At 44.7% G+C, this 25,005-nt stretch overlaps 1 protein-coding gene across 1 annotated transcript in view; it reads right to left on the bottom strand.

Annotated features, from left to right (window-relative positions):
* Window positions 1-611: 611 nt before the first annotated feature.
* The window catches only part of DGAT2 (diacylglycerol O-acyltransferase 2), a 30,233-nt gene continuing 5,839 nt past the window's right edge, over window positions 612-25,005 (bottom strand). The window contains exons 2-8 of the mRNA XM_053936328.1: window positions 16,636-16,755; window positions 15,540-15,647; window positions 14,652-14,722; window positions 6,947-7,151; window positions 3,667-3,841; window positions 2,806-3,008; window positions 612-2,019 (exon numbers count right to left, since the gene is read on the bottom strand). Of these exons, the coding sequence (XP_053792303.1) occupies window positions 1,865-2,019; window positions 2,806-3,008; window positions 3,667-3,841; window positions 6,947-7,151; window positions 14,652-14,722; window positions 15,540-15,647; window positions 16,636-16,755 (1,037 nt within the window). The 3' untranslated portion in view covers window positions 612-1,864. The remainder of the gene's footprint in view (window positions 2,020-2,805; window positions 3,009-3,666; window positions 3,842-6,946; window positions 7,152-14,651; window positions 14,723-15,539; window positions 15,648-16,635; window positions 16,756-25,005) is intronic.

The raw sequence follows: 25,005 nt of genomic DNA, 5'->3' as shown, positions 1-25,005 counted from the left end.
TCTATTAGGTTTATTGCCTATTTATAAAAGTCATTTGGCCCGTGTCCTATTACTAAGCACTCTGTATAGAAAGTCACTTTTTTATGAAGCTCCCTTTTAAGTACTGAAAGGGGCTGGAAGGATTTATTCACCTGAGGACCAGGGATGCAATCCAGCATTTTCTGTTCTAGGCAGCAACAAAACCCAAAGTAATCTGCTGTAAGGGGCAATAGGGCATGCGCTTTCTGTATCTGCTCAGTGGAGATCCAGAGATGGAGGCTGCCTCAGCTCCTTGTACACTCCCAGGCAAAACCCCAACTTTAAACCACAAAGATTTGCTTAAACTATCCTGGCTACCCCATGCAGGGAGGATGCAGATGGTAGAACAGAATTATTAAGGTTGGAAAAGATTTTTAGGATCAAGTCCAACCCTTAACCTAACTCTTCCAGGTCTACCACTACACACTTCCAGAGATGGTGATTTTGGTGTGAGCCTGCTTTTGTAGAGACAAACCATTTTTTCCCCATAGGAAAAAAGGCACAACTCCAATCATACAAACTACTGCTGTAATACCAGTATCAAACCCTGCAGGGTTTGATATCAAAACCTTTGAAGGGACCAAAGCAGCCCACGATTTTTGCCCGAGTTTATTTCTAGAAATTTGTACAAAAATTGATACTCTGTAATACAATAATCTGTCAAATATGACAGATGAACATTTATCTTTAGAGGCAAGATTCCAAGAATGTGAAGTACTATCCTCTTACATGGAAGAAAGGCACATTTTAGAGCTCAAGATACACTCAACTGAATGGTTGAAAAGGCAGGTCAGACATGCAAGTAGTGCAGTGTTTCAGGTTTATACATAAACAAATTGTACTCTCAAGAAATCTTACTACAAGCAGTGTTAACATCCACATAAACATTTTATAAATACTTTTAAAAGTAGCTCACTTTAGATCCTATGTATGAAAAGGCTACTCCTTTACATTCACTGGATGAAGTAATTAGAAGCCATCTTCAGGCCAGAACTTACTTCTAGATTTCTCCAAATGCTTCTGGGATCCAAAGCACTTGCATCAATAGCCCCACTGCATTTTCTCCCTAAGGTCTACTCTAAAAGTCTGCAACACCAGGGCTACACAACTGCACCATTCTACTGCTCCTAGAGCTTATCCTTGGAGTTTTGTGGTTATGAAGAAGTCTCATATTTCCAGCTACAAGCCTCTGTGCAAGCAGTATCTGGGATATGCCTGCCTCTAAACTGATATTTTAAATGCAGTGGTGAATATACAGCCACAAAATCATCCACTACACTATGGATCAAGCTTCACCTGACTCTCCCTGCACCATCCAGCATAGATGCCACACCAGGGGGAGTGGCAGCCCAACTGTACTTCCAGAAAGGGCTTTTTCCAAAGCAGAAATACCCTTATACTACATAAGCACGTCTCAACAGGCCTCTTGTGCAACAAACCTGTAAAACTGCAATGCTGCTCAAATCAACCTGTTGCTTTTTAGGTTGAATCCTACTCCCCCAGAATTGTTTGTGCTAGTGGGCACAGTAGTTGTAGGAATTTTTCTAATCCATTGCTAGTGATCCAACAGCATTATAGCCGATTACAAAGGCAATAATTTATCCAAATCCTCACAGCAATAGAGAGTTGTGCTTTTTTTTTTTTTTTTTGGTATAAAAAGATGATTGTAATGGGATTTCTCTAAAACAAAGCCTTTATTATTTTTAAAGTGGTTTAGCAATACTTTAAACACTTGCTTTGAAGAATACATACACCCACACATGCTTTCAAGTACACAGTGACAACTTTGACTCCTGGAAATGATGTGTCAGTTCTGAGAGAAGGAGGTGCTGCTGAGCCAGTGCCTTCAGTTGACTTCCAAGACCTCAGTCTCTGGCAGGCCAAATTTGCTCTTGTATTTGTCAAAGAGTTTGATCAGGGAGTCCACATATATGCTATGGTAGAAGTCCACATCCTTCTGGGATGGATTATCAATTTTGGGGATGGTGATGGGCTCTCCAACTGATAAAAAAGGGACAAATCCATGTTAGATTAAATTCTCCTACAACCTAAGGTATTTGTCCTCTATGGACACAGCTATGGTAGTTCAGCACATCCATTCTGGCACAGCACAGATGGCCATTATAGCAGAGGTTTACCTGATTCCTCACAGTTTTACCAGGCTCTGAAGCACAACTGTCCCACAACAAGGACACACACCACTTCTGCAGCAATACCAGATGTACTTTAGCTACACAAATGCGTCTACTGTTCAAGGCAGCTAGGAAGTCCCCCTTCTCTTTACAGCAGAGTGATAAATCCCTCCTCAGCTAACATGAGCCAAGAGTCAGTTCTTCTTATGTATTCCCCTATACACACCACAAAAGCAAAGCTGAGCTTTTTTCCCCTCCTCCCTTAAAGCATTGCTGCTTTGGGTTAGAAGACTCAAATGCAAGCTTTAGGGTTGGCTTTAAATATTCAACTGTCAGACATGCATCCCACTGGAATATGAGGGGCCAGGTTGCTTCTGACTTTAGCAATCCAAGGCCAAAGAAAGTAGAGCTACAGCCTTTTCCCCCAAAAAAGCGCTCTCTTGCAAAATTGCCTGGAAGCAGATCATTGATCGAAGATTTGTAACCTCTGGAAACTCTTCTAGCTCATTCTCAGTTTTGCTGGAAGGTTTTTATATAGAAGGGAAAGCCATTCTTTAGTCAAGACTCCAAGACCAAACTACAGCAGGTTTACAGCACAGACTCAAGTATTCTGCTACCTAGAGAGGCACACAGCATGTCTATACTAAAACCTTACCAACAGTAGTGATGGGCCTGGAGTAAGGTAACAACCCCCAGGTGTTGGAGGAGAAGAGGCCACGGCCATGAAAGATGCATGGAGCAAAGCCAATGTGCTTCTGGAACGTCTTCTGAACCCATCTTCCCCAGGAACCCTCTTCAAAGATCACCTGCTTGTACACTTCATTTTCCCCAAAGGAGTAGACAGGAACCAAGTCCGCTCTAGAAAGACAAAAAGATTCAGGAGCCCACCCCCTGGACTGCAGTTCATACGACAGCCCCACACTTGGCTGCTGTCAGGCTGCACAGCTGCTGGTACCATTGCCCAGAGTTTTGCAGCACAAGGTACTGACATAAGCCAGCCAAACTTGGCATGACATAATAGACTTTGAAGGCATAAAGAATTGTACTGACAGTGGGCGTGTGGATCATTGTGCAGTCAGGTATTGGGCATGCTTCCATATATACTCAACTCCTATTTTTGATGGCCATCTCCTTTCAGACACATGGGGATCAGGGGGACTGCACAGGTCATCACCCCATACTGACATACTCTCCTTGCCGTGGAAGCCTCCCATCCCAGAAATCCCCCTACCCCTGTACCTTGCTCAGGGCAGAAGCCAAAGGACGCTCATGTCCGATGCTCTGGGCAAATACCCACAAAACACAGCAAAACTGCAAAAAGGAAAATCCCTCTAAGGTATCAGCTGCTTCAGGGAACAGAATCACAGAATGGTTTGGGCTGGAGAGGACCTTTAAAGGCCATCTAGTCCTATACCCTTGCATTGAACAGGGACCACTTCACCTAGATCAAGTTGTTCAAATAAAAGCACCTTCCACATGGCAGCAGTACTGCTCCAACATTGAGGTTGCCCCTTACCCATGCCGTAGAGCCAGTTTCACAAATCCTTTCCGGTTCTTCAGCGTCACGGAGTTCTTCCCTGGGGTGCAGTTCAGGGACTCTGCTGCCCCTCCGACCACGATGATGATGGCATTGCCACTGCCATTCTTGGACAAGATATAGTCCATGCTGTCACGGTTCACAGGACATATACCTGGATTAAGGAGACAGACACAAGGGTCACATTACAGGATTGGCTGGTGACTTCAGGATCTTCTCATACTTACAGCACAAAGTTTATGCCTCAATTGCAAGTTGAGCTGTCCAACATCACTCTGGTCAGAGCAGGTAGTATTAGCAGGCAACCTATTCCTCAACTGAACAAGTAGTTCACAGACCTGGAAGCATTAGACTTGGTCATAAACTCCACAAACATCAGCTCTCAAAAATTTTCCTTTATCAAAAGACTTCAGCAAGGATTTTCTATATCTAGTGATATCAAAGGCATTGGTGTCAGACGTCATCCCTCCATGTAAACTTTACAGTAGGATTTGGTTTACCTTTAGAAAGGAAGAAAGCAGTTGTGTTATTTTGATGGACGAGAGTCTGATATTGACCAATTCCTCAGCAAATTTAGGTAGTAGAATAGATGTGGAATAGATTTAGTGATATAAAAAGAATAAATGGACAAACATTTAAGATAGATCTGAAATAACATGAAGCTCTTGCAATTTACAGGATGAAGTGTTTACATAAATCCATACTCTGAGGAAAGTGTGAAGGTCTTTCCCTCTATTCCACACTGGAAAGAACAGGACCTCCCTTCATCTTTAGTAAGCAATCTCTGCCCTAAAGCACCAGTCCCCGCTCCAGAGAAATGAAAACCCAAAGACACCACCTTTAATTTCCTCTGTATTGCTTTAAAAATGTAAATAAATTTGATTGTCTGCTCTTTAAACTCTTGCCTTTATCCTACAATTGGTGTCCAAGCTTACTCCTGCCTCAGTTTTTTGGCCAGAATAAGCCAAGGAGAAATGGGATGCCATCACTTACATTCCATTAACACAACACATCTGATCTGAGTACTTTAGGTCATTGCCCTATTGCACTCATAGTATTAATTGCTTGAAACAAGAACTAATGATGAACAGGACCTGGAGACTTAGACAGAACAAGTCTGCCAGCCTTGGTGTCTATCTGGGCATCAGGGTCATCACCTATCCCAGCTCCAGATAAGAACACAACAGACCACACTTGAGACAGATCAGCTGGAATTGAGGATGAAGAATTAGTTTCTTTCAGCACAACTACATCTCTCTGACCGTTTTTCCTCTGAAAGGCTCAGGCTATACTCACTGCTCCAACTTTCAACTTTTCCCATTTTCCACACCAAGGCTCATGCCGGCTACAAAGGCCTAGTAACAGATTTATGTTCAGGTCTTTCACATTTGTTAGCAGGAGGAGATTACTGCTGCTCACAGCACCAAATAGTTCCTTCAGAAAGTGCAATGTGACATGGAGACAAGTGGCAATAGATAAATTCTGCTCTTCAGCACATTCACACAGTATAGAGGGTTTTCTGGTCATGCCCTCATGCCTTACAGGATCCCTGCTGTGCCTTAACCTTTAGGAGTCTGTAAAATTAAGAACTCGTACTAGTTGTAAACCAATGACGTCTATTGGTACAGTGTTAGGATTTGTTATAATTCTACCTGGAAGTGGTTAGTCCACAGAAAAAAGGATTGAGCACTTTCCAAGTGATGTTAAGGCCTTTGTATCAGCACCTTTAAGTTCTAGTATAGGAAAGTGAAGACAAATTATGGCTTTCAGAAGGTTAACTTCATGACACCTTGCTTAGATCCTAGGAACTGAAGAAGCACAATTTTCCTCTGGTTTAAACACAATACTCAGGGATAGCCAAGACAACAGTGATGTTGCTAATGCCTACTGCCACATTCCTTCCAGAAAGGAGAAAGCAGCTCTGGCTGGCCACAAGATTTGTCTGCCAGTCATACTGAACAGATTGAAGATGTTTTTTTTTAAATACAAAAAGGCTGCATGGAAACTTAAGTAACACAACTAAATTTACAGATGTGATAGACTGGAAAGCAAATCCCAACTTCTCATGTACTGCTGTCCTGGGAATTCCCACATTATGGACTTCACACAGCAACTAACATCAGTATAGGAAGATAAAAACCAGCTTGAGATACTGCCCTTTCTAGATAGAGACAAACACCTTCTCTGCACCAGATCCAGTTAGTTTTTTCTCTCCCTCAATTAAGACAGTAATCTCAGAAATAGTCAATTCTAACAAGTCAGAGTCAGGTACAGCTACTCCTATTGTCTTCCCAGCCATGGTACTTATTAAGATATCTGTTTTAAAGTCATTTATTGATGAATCAGTTCCAGAAACAGCAAACAGGTTACTGGATTGTTCAATTCACAGTCTTTAAGTGTTACTCCCTCACCTCTATCTAATTGACAGGTGCCCTCATTCTGAAAAGGAAGCTCAGGCAATGTAAGAACACTTTATTGGTATTTTAAACATTGTTTCCTCTGTCCAGTCCTAACTTACAAGCCCTCCAGCATTAAAATCCTGGACTCCATTAAAACAGACCTATTAATGTAATTCAGCACACTTACATCACTGCAACCTGTGGGATCCATCTACAGGAATATATTCAAGGAAGGGGGTCCTTGAACAGCTGGTATTGTAAAATACTTCAGGACTCTTTACCCCTGGCAGGCACCCAGCTGTGTGATTGAGTGGAGACAGCATCCACCACCACCACAGAACACAGATGTGTAACAAGTGATGTGGTAGTGAGACCAGGAGCTGAGCTGGCTATGGTTACTCAGTATTTTCAATCAGTGCAGCTTCTTCCTGTACCTTCACACAATAACTAGGACAACTTGGTTGCATGTCTCCATCTTCCACAACTACATTTGTCAGATATCTTTACCATGGTTTTGGACAAGAGTATCCTAGAGTTAAGGATGAACACAGAGGAACAGCAGTCCCTGCAGCCCAAACTAGCCATATTCACAGAATCACAGAATGGTTTAGGGTTGGAAGGGACCTCAAAGATCATCCAGTTCCAACTCTATGCCAGGGACAGGGACACCTAACACTAGACAGGATTTTTCACATTTATTCACAGCTTCCTCTTGACAACTATATGAAAGCAATGTTTGGGTCATGCTATCAGCAGGAAGTGGTTACATGAGCTTCCAACACAGCTTTTCACTTGATGGAGGTGAAGACAACTCAGAGCCAAGAGCATAAGCAGAAATGGCACAGTGTGATTGCACTTACCACCAGACATTAAGTAGTCCCTCAATATGGGCATCCTGAAGTTCCCAGCCAGGGTAGCAAGGTATGGTTGGATCCCAGGGAATTTCTGGCTGACACCCGTGGCCTCTGTGCTGAAGTTGCAAAAGGCACCCAAGCCCATGATGCCATGTGGATGGTACCCAAAAATGTAATTCCTGGTGGTCAGCAGATTGTGGGTTTTAACCAGCTAGGAAAGAAAAAAAGAGCTCAATTGAAGATGGATATTTTCAGATAGTTAATAAAAGTGAGAGAAGCAAAAAAAAAAAAAAAAAATTATATCCCCCAGGCTTTGTCTCTCTTCCCATCAGGGAGAACAGCCTAACAGCTCTTCTATAGGTTCACCTGGATTTCAGAGGCTCTGGTAGGAGCAGCCATTTAGACTTCAGTTTCCCAAGCAGAGGGAGCAGGATAAACAGGCTGATCTTGGATACAAGAAGCTGGCCAGCCAGATAGGAATAGGGCATGGGTTGCTGCAGCCTGGGCCTTTTGCTTCTCTCCTCCTTCCTAAGGTATTCTGACACACCTCTTGCCCAAACCAATCAAGTTCTTCAGTCCTGTAGCCACAGCTACCTCCTTCCAGGCCCTCTCTCAGCGCATTAGTGGCTCCCAGTATGAAGGGGAAAGAACATCAACATCGTAGCATCTCTCTCATAGCAGAAGCAAGTTCACCTAATGCCTGAAAAAAGTGCCAACCCTTTAATGGGCCTGTTGGCAACCTTCCAAGTGGGAAAATGTGCAGAACGGTGGTAACCACTCGAAATTATCCTTCCTTTTAAGAGGTTCTGCCCTGGCCTACATGCTAAAGGGTCAACAAGACACCTCAAGCCATCTCTGATTCCTGCAGGGCATGCACTAGGAGTTATGATCACATTGTTTTCAGGCTGTGCAATATTCCTAACCATTTGCTCCTCTGTTTGCAGAGCATGGACTCTCCACAGCTGTCTTAGCTAGCACAGAACAACTACTGCCAGAGGGGGCTTTTTTGATGTTATAAGTAGCAGCAGCATCCCATGTGTCAGAGCATCTTCCCCAGGCAGTACACATGCAGTCTGAGGAAGCACACAGAACAAAACACAGCAGGGCTGCTGCATCATCCTACAAAAACAGAGATAAAATTTATTTTTTTCCCTATGTTAGAATAGTTGGTGTTGGAAGAGACCTTAAGGATCATCCAGTTCCAGACCTCTGTCATAGGCAGAGACACCTTTCTGTAGACCAGGTTGCTCCAAGCCCTGTCCACCCTGGCCTTGAACACTTCCAGGCATGGGGCAGCCACAGCTTCTCTGGGCAACCTGTGCCAGGACCTCACTGCTCTAAGAGTCTATAACCTTTTCCTAATATCTAATCTAAACATTTCTTCTTGTCAGGCTGCAACAGTGCCACTTTTTGCCAACTGCAACACCTCAGCAGTTCTCAGGCCTACAAGCTGAAGCTTTGGTACCCCATCCCTCAAACTGTATATGCAAAGGCCACTCTCCATCAATTCCCTTAAGGAAAAAAAACCCCACAGATTTCCACGATGTCACACCAGCATTACCCACTCCACTGCCTTGGACAAGGAGTGTTTTGGCACTATGCAAGTTCATTCTGTTGGATCATGCTACAGGGAGTTGAAGCACCATTGCAACACACAAAAGCAGCATGCCCAGAAACTTGATTCCCTTCTCCCTGTTCTCAGCCTTGCCACCAGATGAAGCTACAGCTCCTGTCCTATTTAAAACAGTGGCTGTGATATAAGCATGATACAGCAGTAGGTTCTGCAAGTTGACTGGCCCTCTTCATAATTTCCTCTGGCTTTGAAGTCATGTAGAACTTCAGGAAGAGGGCACAGAGGCTTGTGGTTGCAACAGCTCTGCAGAGCCCCATTGCCTTTATGACACCAAGTCATCCTTTCATCCCCTTTCCCTTCTTTCCCAATTAATAGATGACTTTGCTTTCACTTCCCAGGATAGAAGAGCTGTCCCCTTGATCAATTACAAGAAACAGGGATCACAGACTAAAGACCAAAAACCCATCTCCAGGAAAAAAGTAATGATATGGTAAGCAACCCCTCAATTCTTGCTCAGTGGTAGAGAGACTTCTGTAACAGGCTATCCAGGGCAGTGATGGACTCCACATCCCTGGAAGGAGTTAAAACTTTGTGGACGTGGCACCTGGGCATATGGGTTAGTGGTGGCCTTGGCACTTCTAGCAGAACAGTTGGGCTCAATGATCTCGGAGGACTTTTCCAACCTAGACAATATTCTGACTTTTTGACTACAGGCCTGGTAGATACAGACACGTGGCTTGGCTGCACAAGCAGCAGACCTTCCTTAAAGCTCCTGTCAGAGCAAAGCAGTGATTTCCAAGCTCATCTCTCACCTGCACCAAGCACAGATCCTTTAATAGGGAAGACAGCTGAAAGAAGGTTTGTCCTTATCATTCTGGAGCACAAGGCATCTGCATGTTGAGCTTGGCAGAGCCACACATATGGAAGACACACTATTCTCCTGCTCCAGCCCCTCCACCACACACAATGACACCCAGATCCCAGTGGAGCCCATTGCTTGGATACCTCATAGGAGCCCCAGCCAAAATGCAGCCTTATCACTGTGGTTGTTTTCCAAGAGCTCCTGTTATGGAGCCATAGGGATGCCAATACCCATGACAATCAATCACCCACACCACTGCAGGAGCTGGGCAAGGTGTATGCAGGGATCCAACTAAACAAAGGCAAGGAGAAGGGCTGAGATTTAGCCTCATATTCATAGGTGTGTGCTTTTCCCCAGTTTGTCCCATGTAGGCTGCCACTGCCCTCTATACCTGTCCTACAACACAGAAGCTCACAGAAGGTAAACCTGGAAGGTGCAGGTGAGGGTCAGTCTATTCTCCTGGGTAAGAAGTGACAGGACAAGAGTACACAGCCTCAAGTAGCACCAAGGGAGGTTTCAGATTACATATCAGGAAAAATTACCCAAAAGGCACTGGAATAGTTGGACTCAATCTTCAAGGTCTTTTCCAACCTTGGTGATACTATGTGTTCTTCCACCCAAGTCAAGCCAGGGAACCTAAGACCAACAGATATCAGACAGGGTTGGGCACTTCTCTGCAAGTAGAGGTCTTGCATCTGCTAATGCACAAACTCAGCCCAGGGAGGGTATGACCTGCCAATACCTTCATCTCTCCCTAAATTTAATCTAAAAGCAGGAATTTTTGAAGTAGTGTAAATCATGTATTTCTAGACTAAAGCAAGAGTGAAGATAGTGAAGTGCACAAGATGGGACTTTGGAACTAGAATGCATTTAAAGGTCCCTTCCAGCCCAAACTATCCTATGATTCCATGCCTCTCTTCAGGAGACTGATCACTCATTGCTGGTTCTTTGAACCCCTCCCCTTGAGAAGCAAATAGTGTTATCAGGTTGCCCCAAGGAATTGCTGTAGCTGTCACTGAACAACACCACTGCAACTCTGTTCTGAACCTCCAGCTGGTTTTTCCTTTTGCCTCCAAGGTCTTCTGCATTCCCACACAGCTCTTTGGAACCTCGGTGCTCCCACGATGAAGCAGTCAGCACGTCCCTGCTGCATCTCAGCTGGACAATCAGTACTGGGAGTGAAGCTGAACCTTCACCCCATTGCACTAACACACCTGTTCCCTGCTGCTGTTAGAAACCAAACATGTTTCTCTGGGAGCAAAGTCCATCCACCTGTTTAATAATAACAGATTTCTTTACACAGAACTAAGCCAGCCTACAGAAGCAGTAAGCCAGTGCAATAGTGTAAAGAAAATGAGTGTTAATATTTGAGTGCCAGATACAGCTAAAGAACCATATTGCCAATTTTATTTTTAAGAACAGTGGCACATTCAGTACTGGAGAAAGAGGACTGCAGAACCACTGCTGCTCAGCACCAGGAGCCAAAGAGCAGGAAAAAAATCAGTTGTCTGGGTGGGAGCTGAGCAGCACTGACTATGGAAGAATTCAGAGAGCACAAAACCAGAGCTCATCCTGCAAGATCCAAGCAGCAGGTCTCATGAGCATGTAAGCTTGCAAAACAACCCAAGAACTGCACTTAGCCACATCACACCCAGCAACACAATGAAAGAAATTATCTTACCTTCCCAGCAGTGCAAGCCAGGACCTGAAGACCCCTCACCAGGCTCCCAGTATTATATATGTCACAAATTCACAGAATGGCTTGGGTTGGAAGGGACATTAAAGCTCAGCTTGTTTTAATTCCCTGTCATGAGCTGGAATGCCTTCCACTACATGAGGTTAGGACAGAGCAATCTAACCCTTCTATTTCCATTCCGTAAATCATGTACAACAATTAGGGAGGAGCTTTGCCAGGTAGCTAGCCAAGACACAGAATATAAGACAAATTGTGGGGAAAAAAAAAAAAAAAAGACACTTTTGGCAGCAATTCCTGCTCTGGCCAGATGCCCACTCTCCCACTGCAGTGAGCGGGTCTCCCTGCACACACCTGAAGTGCTCACAGTCTGATAGAGGTAAGCCAAAGGTCTGAAGCCCTGGCTACCTGGAGTCATACTGCACGTGGAGATATTCACATGCTCAGGCAACAGCTTCTTTATCCAAACAAAACCTTGAGATCATGGCACTCCCAGCATGACATCCTCAGATCAGCATGTGCTTAGGAGGCTGCTGGGATCAACAACATGAGATTGAGATGGTGTATGCAGATGATGTCTGCTCCAGTCCAGCCATATGCATACACCTACAAGGGCTTGGGCTTCACCTGTCACTTCAGGTCCAGGACTCAGTTCACTAGAACATTCCTCAGCTGCTTCATGTGCTGCTTAGCTTAAAGCACTATTTACAAGGCCAGCCATTAACCAGCAGACGAACTTAAGTTTCTAGTGCCCTAAAATAGCTTCTTATTGTCAGAGCAGCTGTATGAAGTCCCATAGAATGTGGCCAACTCAGCTCATGCTGAGTAACTGAGCCAGATTCAGGCTGCTTTCCAAATCCACCTGGTATTACAAAACATGACCTCATATCTCCAGGTATGGATACAATAGTCCTGGTGTTTCAGGCTGGGAGGCACTGCTGACTCTAGTGAGACCAACCTAATCAGCACAAACATTGAAGCAGAGCTTGATTCTCAAGCAGCTGCTCTAATACAGCAAGCTAAATAGGAAGAAAGTCTTGTCTGTGAGGGTGGTGAGGCCCTGGCGCAGGTTGCCCAAAGAAGCTGTAGCTGCCCCATCCCTGGAAGTATTCAAGGCCTGACTACACAGCCTGGTCTAATGGAAGATGTCCCTGACCATGGCAGAGGGGAGGAATGAAACGAGCTTTAAGGTCACTTCCAACTGCACTATGAATTTAATTCTATGAATTAAATCTGAGTGATAGCCCAAAATAGCTGGTACCTGTGCAGGTATGGATGCAGCTACCACAGCTCTATATGCAGACTTTGCTGGAGGCAAGTTCAGCATTACAAGTGCCACCAGTGTAGTGTGACTGTCACTGGTGTGATCTGTCCTTGCAGTGCTCAGCAGACACATGGCATAGGATGAGATGCAGCAGAGGACTGTCGTGACAAACCATAAGCCTGGGACACAAACCAAGTCCTACTGAGCCATTACACAGATCAGAATCCAGTAAAAAGGATTTTTGCAGAGAGAACATTTAAACAAGTGATCCTCTGTAGACCCATCTCCCTCTTGTGCAAGAACAGGTAACTAGTTTAACCCAGGAGTTCCCATGCTCTTAGCAAGCCCAAAGCATTCTAGCTCTTGGTACCATTCTCAATACCCAGAGACATTATTCATTGTTCATGCTGATGCATTGTTGATACATCAGTCATGGGACTGCAGTTCTGATGGGAACTGCAGAAAAACACTTCTAGCACCTCTCTACCCTAAGATCCCTGTAGCAGCTTTTACCAACCCTGCAGCCAGCTGGCTGTTCCCTCAAAACACATGCAGGAGTAATCTCCCAGCTGTCGACCCTCCTGTTCTGCCCTTTGCATGTGAAATACCAGTGGACTCCATAAACCTTGCACAACTCCTCCCCCTCAGTGGCATAGGAATTACACCCATAAGGAGTTCTGACAAACAGATATTGTGAACTAGCAAGTATTTATTTTAAAACTGCTGCAAAGTTTAGTTTAATCTACTCCATTTCATCTCTAAACCTACCTAAACAACCCAGCTCTTTGACAAACTTTTAATAACCACAGTGAATCTGACCTGCAGGGCTTCTGCAGAGCATATTTCCATGAAGACAAGGATATGTGCATCAAAGGAATCAGCAGAATCAGCACTACAAGTGACCCTTTGGAACCAAGTCCCCAGCATAACAGAACCCATTTCACCAATATCCAAGGCAGCATTGTTTAGTGCAGCACTAAGGACTTGGTACTAGAACACATCTGAGACCCATCTTCAACAGCAGAGACTGCTCAGTTCTCTGTCAGCCATGAGACCCAAGCTGACTTCCCAACTGTGCAGGCATAGTGAATTTTTCCATGTACACTTAGACTTGCCAAGAATTACCTGTTAACAACAGCAAGTTTCATAGTGAACTTGGCAGTGCTGGGTTAATGGTCAGACTTGCTCTTAAAGGTCTTTTCCAACCTAAATGGTTCTATGCTTCTCAGAGTACAACAAAAGGCTTGTTTACCAGCAGCACGCTCAGGCACCTTGAGAGTTCAAGTGACTTTGCAAAGGAAGAATCCAGTCTAAGCTGCTTTGGCATCCTGCTGTTCCTTCTGAGGCTGGAGTGTCTTGGGGATAGGTAGCTCAAAAGCTGTATCAAGGTCCCTCCCTCATACTCAAGCTGAGTAAAACTTGCCAACAACCTTACATAATAATCTTTTCAGCTGTGTGCCCTTCCAAAGAGGATTGAGTTCCATCCTAGCCAAATTTGACCCCTGCTCCCTTCCAAGTCATCCAGCTTATTCTGCAGTCACAGAGCAGTCTGGCAGCCCTGTCCTTTCTCTGCACTATGTCTGAACCAGTAGGAAAAATACAAGTATGCGGTGAGCAAGTTACAAGCTGGAGAATTGAAGCTATTCCCACTGCTGGAAAATCCACTTCTCTGAAGCAAATAGATTTGAGGACAAATTTTACTGCTCCTTGTGAAGTGCTATGACTTTTGGTGCACAAAGGTCCCAGATATTCTGGCCCAATACATCCCAGAGCAGAAGTTACTGGAAAGCAGGCAAAAACTGAGCTAGATTTTATGTTTTATGAGAGGGGAACAGTGTTAGGGTCAGGCACTACACAGGACTGCTGCAGCACCGAAGAGAATCACAGAGTGATTTGCATTGGAAGGAACCTTAAAGATCATCCAATTCCAATTCCTTCCCATGGGCAGGGACACTTTCCATTAGACCAGGCAGCTCCAAGCCCCATCCAGCCTGGCTTTGAACACTTTGAGGGATGAGGCAGCTACCACTTGTTGGGACAACCTATGCCAGTGCCTCCAGAAGCTGGAGAGATGAACAAGGATTGCAGACTGCCTCCAGGAATCTGGTAAAACCACTAGAAACAGCAGCTTCTGGCAATCACATTGCCACCATTGGTAATACATTTCAGATTTTCTAACCACAGCTGCCACAAGCAATAGAATGGCAATAGTAACTGAGCCATGTCCTGCTTACAGTTCAGTGTTATAGACAGACTACTGCCAGTACAAGTCACTAAAGCAGTTAAACCCCAGGGTATGAGTGTTAAACTTTTACTTACTCTTATTGGAAAATAATCCCTGAAGTACCTCCACATAGCCCAGTTTCTCACCCACTGGGATCTTCTTCCCCCTGTTGAAAAAAATTAATCATGTCTTTAAAGCTCTTTTCACATGCCTGTCCATCTAAAAGCCTAAAGGACTCCAGCGTTTGCTGTCTCACTAGAGGAATCAACACTTTCATTCCTCCAAGTGGGAGACCTACATCATTCTTTGAAATCAATGCACACTCTGGAACACAAGGTACTTCAAGCAAATGAAGGCTTGACTGCAAATTCATGGTAGACAACTCTACAATTCAAACTAGAAACACTCCTATTCAACCTTTGGGAAAGGCCAAAATCCTGGATGGTTTCAGTCATCTTGAAGCAATGGAGAACTGTGCTCATCTGGCTATAAAAGTAGTTGCCAAAGTTTGTTACCACTGCTGGTTCCCAGAGCTGGCTTCTACAGGTTTGGTTTTGTTTTTCCTAAAACAAAGTCATCTGCTTAATTTGTAGCAACACTGACTCCATAGAGGAGCCACACCTTGATAATCACACCATAATCTGAACCTTGAAGGAGCTGGAGAGGACAGAAAGGTCTTGACTTTTTACATCTTTCTGAACTACAGAAAGAACCTATTCCTTATAAATATGTTAGTAAAAGCCAGCAATGGCATAATAGTAGTGAATGTTAATTTTGTATTATGCCCTCAGCATCAATGAAACCTGCAGTCACTGTTCATGCCAAGGGCTGACATTTAAATCCTTCACTGAATAATGCCTTTGGTCAGTGATTCAGCCAAGTCCCGCTATGAAGAGAAGTCATCCATTACAAGGAAGTGCTTCTTGGTCCAAATATGGAGACAGGAACACTTTAACAACAAGTATCTGTTCTGCAATATTTACCTTTCTTTGGTGTATTCCAGTCAAATACCAGCCAGGCTAAATATAGAGCAGCAATCGCCCAGCAATCTGTGCACAGTATATACATGAGGATTAAAGTGCAAGCAATACCTGGAGAGGTGCAAGAAAGAAGAAAACAAGGTTGCAGCGGGTTTTGGTCTCCATTTACATCTCTTGCCTTTTGACTCTTCCATGCTGAAATCTTAGTCTCAGTCTGATGTAATTAATCCTCAAATAAATTTGATTTGGCCAAAAACCGCTTATGTAGTGCTGAGGCAACTTCTTCTAGAGCTCTGGAAAACCTCAACTTCCCCTTAATGGTGCCTCCAGGCATCTCTTATATCTCCAGGTAGGGCAGCTGCTTCATCAGACTGGATGAGCATAAAGATTTCTTGTGGCCCACACCAATGGGTTTTTTCTCCACAGCTACACACATCTACCACAGGTTACACCAGCTCTCTATCAGCCACTCCACCAGGGTGCTAAGGATCCCACCCAAAAATGACATTGTCATTTTAGCACAAACTGAATTGGGAAGGTAGAGTAAGACAGATGCTGAGAGCAGTCATTCTCCAGTTTAATTATTAACAATCCAATGGAGCAGAGCAGCCTGAGGTTTCACATAATCCAAGTACCCAGGGATAAACAGGCTTTACTCTTTTACTGGTCTAACACAAACAATTCTTGCTCATCTCTGATACCTCCTGGAAAGAGACCAAGCCAAGAGGAAGGCATTCCTGTTGCAATCACTTGCATCAGTTACCAGCTGCTTCTAAGAAATCTCTGTGAATATTCCCATGAGCAAGCCAAGTAAGACATTTCCAATTGTTTCAGACTCATTTGCACAGTAGACACTGAAACAAGCTAAACATCAGTCAGTCTTTCCATAGCTGTTGAAATTTCCTAGAGCCAGGAAAAGCAATTTATAGTTGAAAATATCAATGTAACTGGTTTACAATATCCATGTACCCCAGGAACTACACTGCTGCAGTACACATCTAGTAATTAAGTGTTAACTTAGGAAAAAGTTAACATTTTGCATTAGAATTCATCCAGAATTACTGCCAAAACCCCTTTGCTTTAGGCCAAAAGGTGTTACCCATGATAAGGAAAGTGAGAACCCATTGCAGCACAGAGATGATTTGGAGCTGTTTCTCTGCTTTCGATTTCAATAGCCAGAACAAATCCTGCAGAGCAGAAAGAATACTCGATCCTGTGCCTAAAGAAAGAAAAATAAAAGAAATAAAGTTACATTTGCACACTGAGCAAAGGAAACAATATTTTTCCGTTGAAACAGAATCACAGAAGGAAGGGTCATCAAGTCCAATTTATTTTAGTAAGAGGTTTCAGATAAATGTGCATTTTGCTTTTAGAGCAAGGCTTGCTAAAAGTTAGTATGTTCCATGGAGTTTGGACATCCTGGAAGAGGAAGGATTGCCATCTGCCAACATCCAGCTTTTTTCAGAATAATGGAGGGGATTACTGAATAATCATCAGTACTCATCTGAGCAAGCCTCTGTTAACTTGACCATAAAATTGCAGAGGATGTTAACATATGTTCTTAACACATACCCTCACCTCAAACTGCCAGCTCTTCAAAGTGGTGTTTGGTAAGAGGGAACCCTATGACCTCACAGTAAGATAAAGATCAGCTGCCTCAAACCACAGGCAAGCAGACACCTGGCTGTGGTCTGAGCTATTCTCATCCACCCTTCACAAGGCCTGTTGCAGAACTCCCAGTGCTGTTCAAGGTAAGCTCTCTGCTCCAGCCTTCCTCAGCACAGGCCAAGGGCTGGTTGAACACCTGCCTTGGCTTGTAAAATAAGCGTATATTCTATTTACCATCTGTCAGAGTTGAGGCAGGTATCTTATCTCTTCCAAGATCAATGTCTCTCTCCGGGGAGATATTTTCTGTTAATGGGCCATTGAATGGCTCACTGCATGACTGAGAAAGTTACATCATCCCATTGTGAGATAACTCCACCCAGAGGGAGGAGCCAAGCATCTCTACCTGCATAAAATCAGCATTTTTTGAGACATCAGAACAGCCTCTTCACTAGATTCCCAGAGGAAGACCAGGCCCATCTATTCTATCACCAGACCTTCAGAGAAAACTACACCCTTTTACAGGATCACCACTTCAGCCACATTTCATCTGCCACTCCAAGAGGAGCAGCCACCATTTAACTGGACTATCACCAACACCCTGAAGAGTCAGGTTTCTGACTCTATCAGTAGTTTTGTTTGTACTAATTACATTTTTTTTAATGTAGTTTTTTCCTAGTAAAGAACTGTTATTCTCATTCTCATATCTTTGCCTGAGAGCCTTTTTATTTTGAAATTGTGGTAATTTGGAGGGAGGGGGTTTACCTTTTCCATTTCACGAGAGGCCCTTGCCTTCCTTCACAGACTCCTGTCTTTTCAAACCAAGACAGATTTTGGCGCCCAACGTGAGGCACAAGGGCATTGAGAGTAAAAAAAATATAAATATTTCTTAAGTAATCTATTTTTTTTGTGCTGATATAGAAACATCTTTAAGTGTCACCATGTGGTCTAGTTTACCCTGGTTTGAGTGGCACGTGGTCGTAGCTGTATTTCTCCCATTTGTAGGCCCTTATCTAGACATGGGTCCTATAACTAAGGCTGCTGTGGCTGTTATCCAGTTTAGCTTATGGATTAATATAGTGAGGAATTCACGGATCTTTAACTTCCTCTGGAAGGCAGGTACATGGATTCAGAGCTATCACACACTAACTGTATGTTTTTGGGGTTACTTTAATAATGGTACCTACTGTGAGGAAATGACACCGGGGGAAATTTTCTCCCAACCCTTTAACCATCTTTTTAGGTCTGCTCCACCAGTTTTCGAAGGGTTAAGATCCACTCTAAATGCTAATGATATCATACAATGGGTAGTGTTGCTGATATGCCTGTTAAGCCTGTTATATTTAGCACTCAGAGATAAGGGAAGATTAACCTGGATAACTACCCTGACACCTACACCAGAGACTAGGGATGCTGCTGCAGAGCCTGACACTGCCCCAGAGACTAGAGATGCTACTGCTCCAGAGCCTGACCCTGCCCCACAACCCGCTTCAGAAATGAACCACCCAGATTGAGTGAGAGTTCTGGTTAAGGAGATACATGAGATGCTGAAGGAGTGCATTTCCCCAGCTAGTGAGAAACCCTCCCTTTGCCTTGAAGAGTACAGCTGTAGAACCCGCAATTGTTACAACTGTCCAGGTTCCAGCTGAACCACAAAAGCAGTCCCAGCCAGCAGCAGTTGCCCCAGTAGAAACAAGGAGGTCTAAGATGAAAGCAGAGCACCCAGACAGGGATAGGAATGGAGGAACCTCACAACCCACAAACGAGCCAGAGGTTGCGATCATCACCGAGTCCCTGACGTATGAAAGTCTCCGTAATCTTCACAAAGACATTGTGCGACGAGGGCATGAGGCTTATACTACCTGGTTACTCCGGGTCTGGGACCTTATGGGTACAAGCATCCAGCTGGATGGTAGTGAGGCAAGGAACTTGGGACCCTTGACCCAGGACTCAGGTATGAATCAGATTTTTGAAAGGGAGCCGGGGTCCCTTTCTCTCTGGGAGCGGCTTTTACTGAGTGTCAGAGGGAGGTTTGTCCACAGGGAGAGAATGCAGGAGCACCATCACAGAATGCGCTGGAAGACCCTTGAGGAAGGGATCCAGCAGTTGAGGGAAGTGGCAGTATTAAAAGTACTCTTTAGGAGAGATGGACAGCATGATAATGACCCTGACAAGGTCAGGTGCACAGGGCAAATGCTGTAGAGTCTAGCAAATCTTGGGCCATCTCAATACACCACTTTCATCACAACAATTGATGCTGACACTAACTGAGAGACAGTGGGTTCTGTTACCAACAAACTTAAGAATTATGAGAGTATGATTAATGGCCCAATGCAGGCTCATATCTCAGCTGTGATTAAGGAGTTCAAAGAGGAGATGAGGGAGGAGATGAAGAAGGTTAATGCAGCACCCGTGCAAGTCACAGGCCCCACAGTCAGAGCCCAACATTCCCCAGCTAGAGAGAGAGGGTACACCCCAAGGGCTAATCTGTAGTTCTTCCTGCGTGACCATGGGGAAGACATGAGAAGGTGGGATGGGAAACCCACTTCTGTCCTGGCAGCATGGGTGCGTCAACTCAAGGAGAAAAACTCTAATCGGGGGAGTTCCACCAAGGTGAAGGTAGCCTCAACCTCCCATTACCAAGCTGTTGGGTACGACCTGCCATACCCCCTTGAAGGAACCTCTTGTATGTATGCCCAGGAAAGGAATAATAACGAGGGTTAGAGGGGCCCTGTCTCTAGCCAAAGAGAGGCACGAGAAAACCGGATCTTCTGGACGGTGTGGATCCGATGGCCTGGCACATCAGAGCCACAAAAATATGATGCTTTAGTTGATACTGGTGCGCAGTGTACTCTGATACCGTCGGGACATGTGGGGGCAGAGCCTGTTTCCATTGCTGGTGTGACAAGGGGATCGCAGCAATTGACCCTGGTGGAAGCCGAGGTGAGCCTGACTGGGAAATAGTGAAAGAAACATCCTATAGTAACTGGCCCAGACACTCCGTATATTCTAAGCATAGATTCCTGTGGAACAGCTATTACAAAGACCCAAAGAGACTCAAGTGGGCTTTTAGAATAGCTACTGTAGAGGCAGAAGACATTAAGCAATTAAACACCTTGCCTGGACTGTCAGAAAACCCGTCTACAATAGGACTCCTAAGGGTAAAAGAGCAACGCGTGCCAATTGCAACCTTGACAGTGCACCGCCGGCAGTATCAGACAGATCGAGATGCTGTGATCCCCATCCACAGAATGATTCATGAGCTAGAGAGCCAAGGGGTGGTCAGCAAAACCCACTCACCCTTCAACAGCCCCATCTGGCCTGTGCGCAAATCTGACGGAGAATGGAGATTGACTGTGGACTATTGTGGCTTAAATGAAGTGACTCCACTGCTGACCGCTGCTGTACTGGATATGCTGGAACTCCAGTACAAGCTGGCCTCCAAGGCAACAAAGTAGTATGCCACTATTAATATTGCTAATGCGTTTTTCTCCATTCCTCTGGCAGCAGAATGCAGGCCTCAGTTTGCTTTCACCTGGAGGGGTGTGCGGTACACCTGAAACTGACTGCCCCAGGGGTGGAAGCACAGTCCTACCATCTGCCATGGACTGGTCCAGACTGCACTAAAAAAAGGGTGAGGCTCCAGAACACCTTCAATACATCGATGATATCATTGTGTGGGGGAGCACAGCAGCAGAAGTGTTTGGGAGAAGTGAGAGGATCATCCAGATACTGCTAGAAGCTGGCTTTGCCATCAAGAAGAGCAAAGTCAAGGGACCTGCCTGAGAGATCCAGTTCCTGAGAGTGAAATAGCAAGATGGACGGCGCCAGATTCCCACTGAGGTCATCAACAAGATCACGGCGATGTCTCCACCAACCAGCAAAAAAGAAACACAAGCTTTCCTAGGTGCCATAGGTTTTTAGAGAATGCACATTCCCCAGTATAGCCAGATTGTGAGCCCTCTTTACCTGGTTACCTGCAAGAAGGATTTCCACTGGGGCCCTGAGCAGCAACAAGCCTTCACCCAGATCAAGCGGGAGATTGCTCATGCTATAGCCCTTGGCCCAGTCAAGATGGGACCAGAGATCAAGAATGTGCTCTACTCTGCAGCCGGGAACAATAGTTTGTCCTAGAGCCTTTGGCAGAAGGTGCCTGGTGAGACTCGAGGTCGACCGCTGGGATTCTGGAGCCGAAGTTACAGAAGGTCCGAAGCCAACTACACCCAACAGAGAAGGAAATCTTAGCTGTCTACGAAGGAGTTCAAGCTGCCTCAGAGGTGACTGGCACGGAAGCACAACTCCTCCTGGCACCCCGACTCCCGGTGCTAGGGTGGATGTTCAAAGGGAAAGTTCCTACTAGCCACCATGCCACTGACGCCACATGGAGCAAATGGATTGCCCTCATCACCCAGCACGCCCCTATTGGAAACCTGAATCACCCTGGGATTTTAGAAATAATTATGAACTGGCCAGAAGGTGAAAACTTTAGTCTCACTGATGACGAGGAGCAGGTACAAGCGACAAAGGCTGAAGAAGCTCCACCATATAACTAACTAGCAGCAGAGGAAACATGCTATGCTGTTTTCACTGACGGTTCCTGTTGCATCGTAGGGATGAACCGGAAGTAGAAAGCAGACGTATGGAGCCCCACACGACAAGCTGCACAAGCTACCGAAAGAGAAAGTGGATCGAGCCAACTCACTGAACTCAAAACCATTCAGCTGGCCCTGGACATTGCTGAAAGGGAGAAGTAGCCAAAGCTCTACCTTTATATCAATTCGTAGATGGTAGCCAATGCTCTGTGGGGCTGGCTGAGAGGGTAGAGAGAAAGGCCAACTGATACATAGTGGAAAACTAATCTGGGCTGCTGATATATGGAAAGACATTGCCTCTTGGGTGGAGAAACTAACGGTGAAAGTCCGTCATGAAGATGCCCATGTCCCCAAAAGTTGAGCTAATGAGGAGCACCGAAACAACGAGCAGGTAGATCAGGCAGCAAGAATAGAGGTGTCAAAGATAGACTTAGATTGGCACCATAAGAGGGAGTTGTTCCTGGCTCGATGGGCTCATGATGCCTCAGGTCATCAGGGCAGAGATGCCACCTACAAGTGGGCACGAGACCAAGGGGTGGATCTAACCATGGACAGCATTTCTCAGGTTGTCCATGACTGTGAGACATGTAATGCCATCAAACAGGCCAAGCGGGTGAAGCCCCTGTGGTATGGTGGACGGTGGTCCAAGTACAAGTATGGGGAGGCCTGGCAGATTGACTACATCACACTGCCTCAGACATGCCAAGGCAAGTGCTAAAGTGCTGACCATGGTGGAAGCCACCACTAGATGGCTGGAGACCTACCCTGTGCCTCATGCCACTGCCCAGAACACCATCTTAGGCCTGGAAAAGCAAGTCCTGTGGAGACATGGCACACCTGAGAAAATTGAGTCTGACAACAGCACCCATTTCAAGAATGGCCTTATCAAAACCTGGGCCAGGGAACATCATATCAAATAGATATATCATATTCCCTATCATGCTCCAGCTGCCGGCAAAGTTGAACCGTGCAACGGACACCTTAAGACTATCCTGAAGGCACTTGGTGGGGGAATATTTAGAAACTGAGAAATGAACCTGGCAAAAGCAACCTAGATGGTCAACACCCGAGGGTCCATCAATCGAGCTGGTCCTGCCCAGTCAGAACCCTTGCACACAGTGGATGGAGATAAAGTCCCTGTGGCACATATGAAAAGTATTTTAAGAAAAACTGTTTGGATTAATCCCACCTCAGGCAAAGACAAACCCATCCGTAGAATTGCTTTTGCTCAAGAACCTGGTTACACTTGGTAGGTAATGCAGAAAAATGGGAAACCCATTGTGTGCCACAGGGAAACCTAGTCTTAAGTGAGAACTGGGTGTAAGATTTCATTGTGACAGGGATAGAAATAGAATAAAGGGTAGATAATGTCCTAGCTTGTAAGATAAGCATATATTCTATTTACCGTCTGTCGGAGGTGGGGCAGGTATCTTCTGTTAAGTTGGGCAGTTTTCTTATCTCTTCCAAGATCAATGTCTCTCTCTGGGGAGATATCTTCTGTTAATGGGCCATTGAATGGCTCACTGCATGACTGAGAAAGTTACATCATCCCATTGTGAGATAACTCCACCCAGAGGGAGGAGCCAAGCATCTCTACCTGCATAAAATCAGCATTTTTTGAGACATCAGAACAGCCTCTTCACTAGATTCCCAGAGGAAGACCAGGCCCATCTATTCTATCACCAGACCTTCAGAGAAAACTACACCCTTTTACAGGATCACCACTTCAGCCACATTTCATCTGCCACTCCAAGAGGAGCAGCCACCATTTAACTGGACTATCACCAACACCCTGAAGAGTCAGGTTTCTGACTCTATCAGTAGTTTTGTTTGTACTAATTACATTTTTTTTAATGTAGTTTTTTCCTAGTAAAGAACTGTTATTCTCATTCTCATATCTTTGCCTGAGAGCCTTTTTATTTTGAAATTGTGGTAATTTGGAGGGAGGGGGTTTACCTTTTCCATTTCACGAGAGGCCCTTGCCTTCCTTCACAGACTCCTGTCTTTTCAAACCTCAACATAAAACCCTCAGGATCCACAACTCTATGAGTAAGGAAAACTATCAGCATTCCTCAAGCAGTAAATAAGAAGGAAGGAGCTGAAAGCCACTCTTGTAGAAGCTTAATACACTCAAGTGGGGAAAAAACCCAAAAGTGGGTAAAACACTGAAAACACTTGCTTTCTATATGAAGAACCACCCACTGCAGCTTTTGGCTGTATACACGACCTCCAGAAAGAATCACTTCCAAGTGGGCTTTCCTTCACTTTTCTTCATTACTTTATTTACAAGCACCATGATAACTGGCCAAAATACAAATCACTTTATGTGTATTTACATATTTTCTTTTGTATTTAATGATCAGCCTGTTATTAGGACTATGAAAGCAGCTATTACATTGAATAGGTTCAGTTCTTGCTGACAAGATATTACCTGCTAGTGGTAATAGCATAACAAGTGTTCACACTCAGTCAAATTAAAGTGATTGAAAATAGCTTCTCTAGGTATAAGTAGGCACTAGTATTTTTGGTAGTTTCTACAAACATACTCTAACTGGTGCATCTTTAAATATGTAAAGCAACTGTTTCACAGAAATGAGGGTCAATTTACATTAGGTAAGGAAAAGTTTTTTACTATGAGGGTGGTGAAACACTGGCATAGGTTACCCAGAGATGCCTCATCCCTGGCAACATTCAGGGGGGAGCCACACCAAAGGCTACAGTCTAAATTTAGAGCCAGACCACCCAGTTCAGACCCTTAGTTCTGCTTAGTCCATGTTACGTGAACAATCCCAGAAGTGCGTTGGGCATTAATTACTCTAAGCAGACCAAGTCTTAGGCTGGGATAGATCATACCACTACAACTGCGAGTAAACTGAAACCTACAGTACTAATCCAGGTTGAAACAACAGCTAGAGCTGTAGACAGTTATTTACAAGATAACACAGTGCAGTATTAAGACTGAATTCTGCAAGCAGTTCTCCTGTTTTTGAGGCAAGACAGGACAATGTCAAAACATCAAAATGTCACATGCACTGATTTGCCACACTAGAGTATCTAAGCAGTGAGATTCAGAAATCCCATGCTGTAAAATCTAGCAGTAAATCCCCAAATTTGGGGTGAGGGATGAATTTCACCCAGTTTTTTACAAAGCCAGTTGCCTGTTCAGGGGTAAAAGAAATCTTTGGGTTTAGAATAGTTTGTATTCAAAGAGGCCTTTATAGCTCATCTCAATCCAATACCCTGCCATGGTTTCCACTAGACCAGGTTGCTCA

This window comes from Vidua chalybeata, chromosome 2 (assembly GCF_026979565.1).
Source record: "Vidua chalybeata isolate OUT-0048 chromosome 2, bVidCha1 merged haplotype, whole genome shotgun sequence".
In the NCBI taxonomy this organism is placed as follows: Eukaryota; Metazoa; Chordata; class Aves; order Passeriformes; family Viduidae; genus Vidua; species Vidua chalybeata.
Note: the sequence above shows the minus strand (reverse complement) of the source record. Positions and strands in the feature narration are given on the sequence as shown.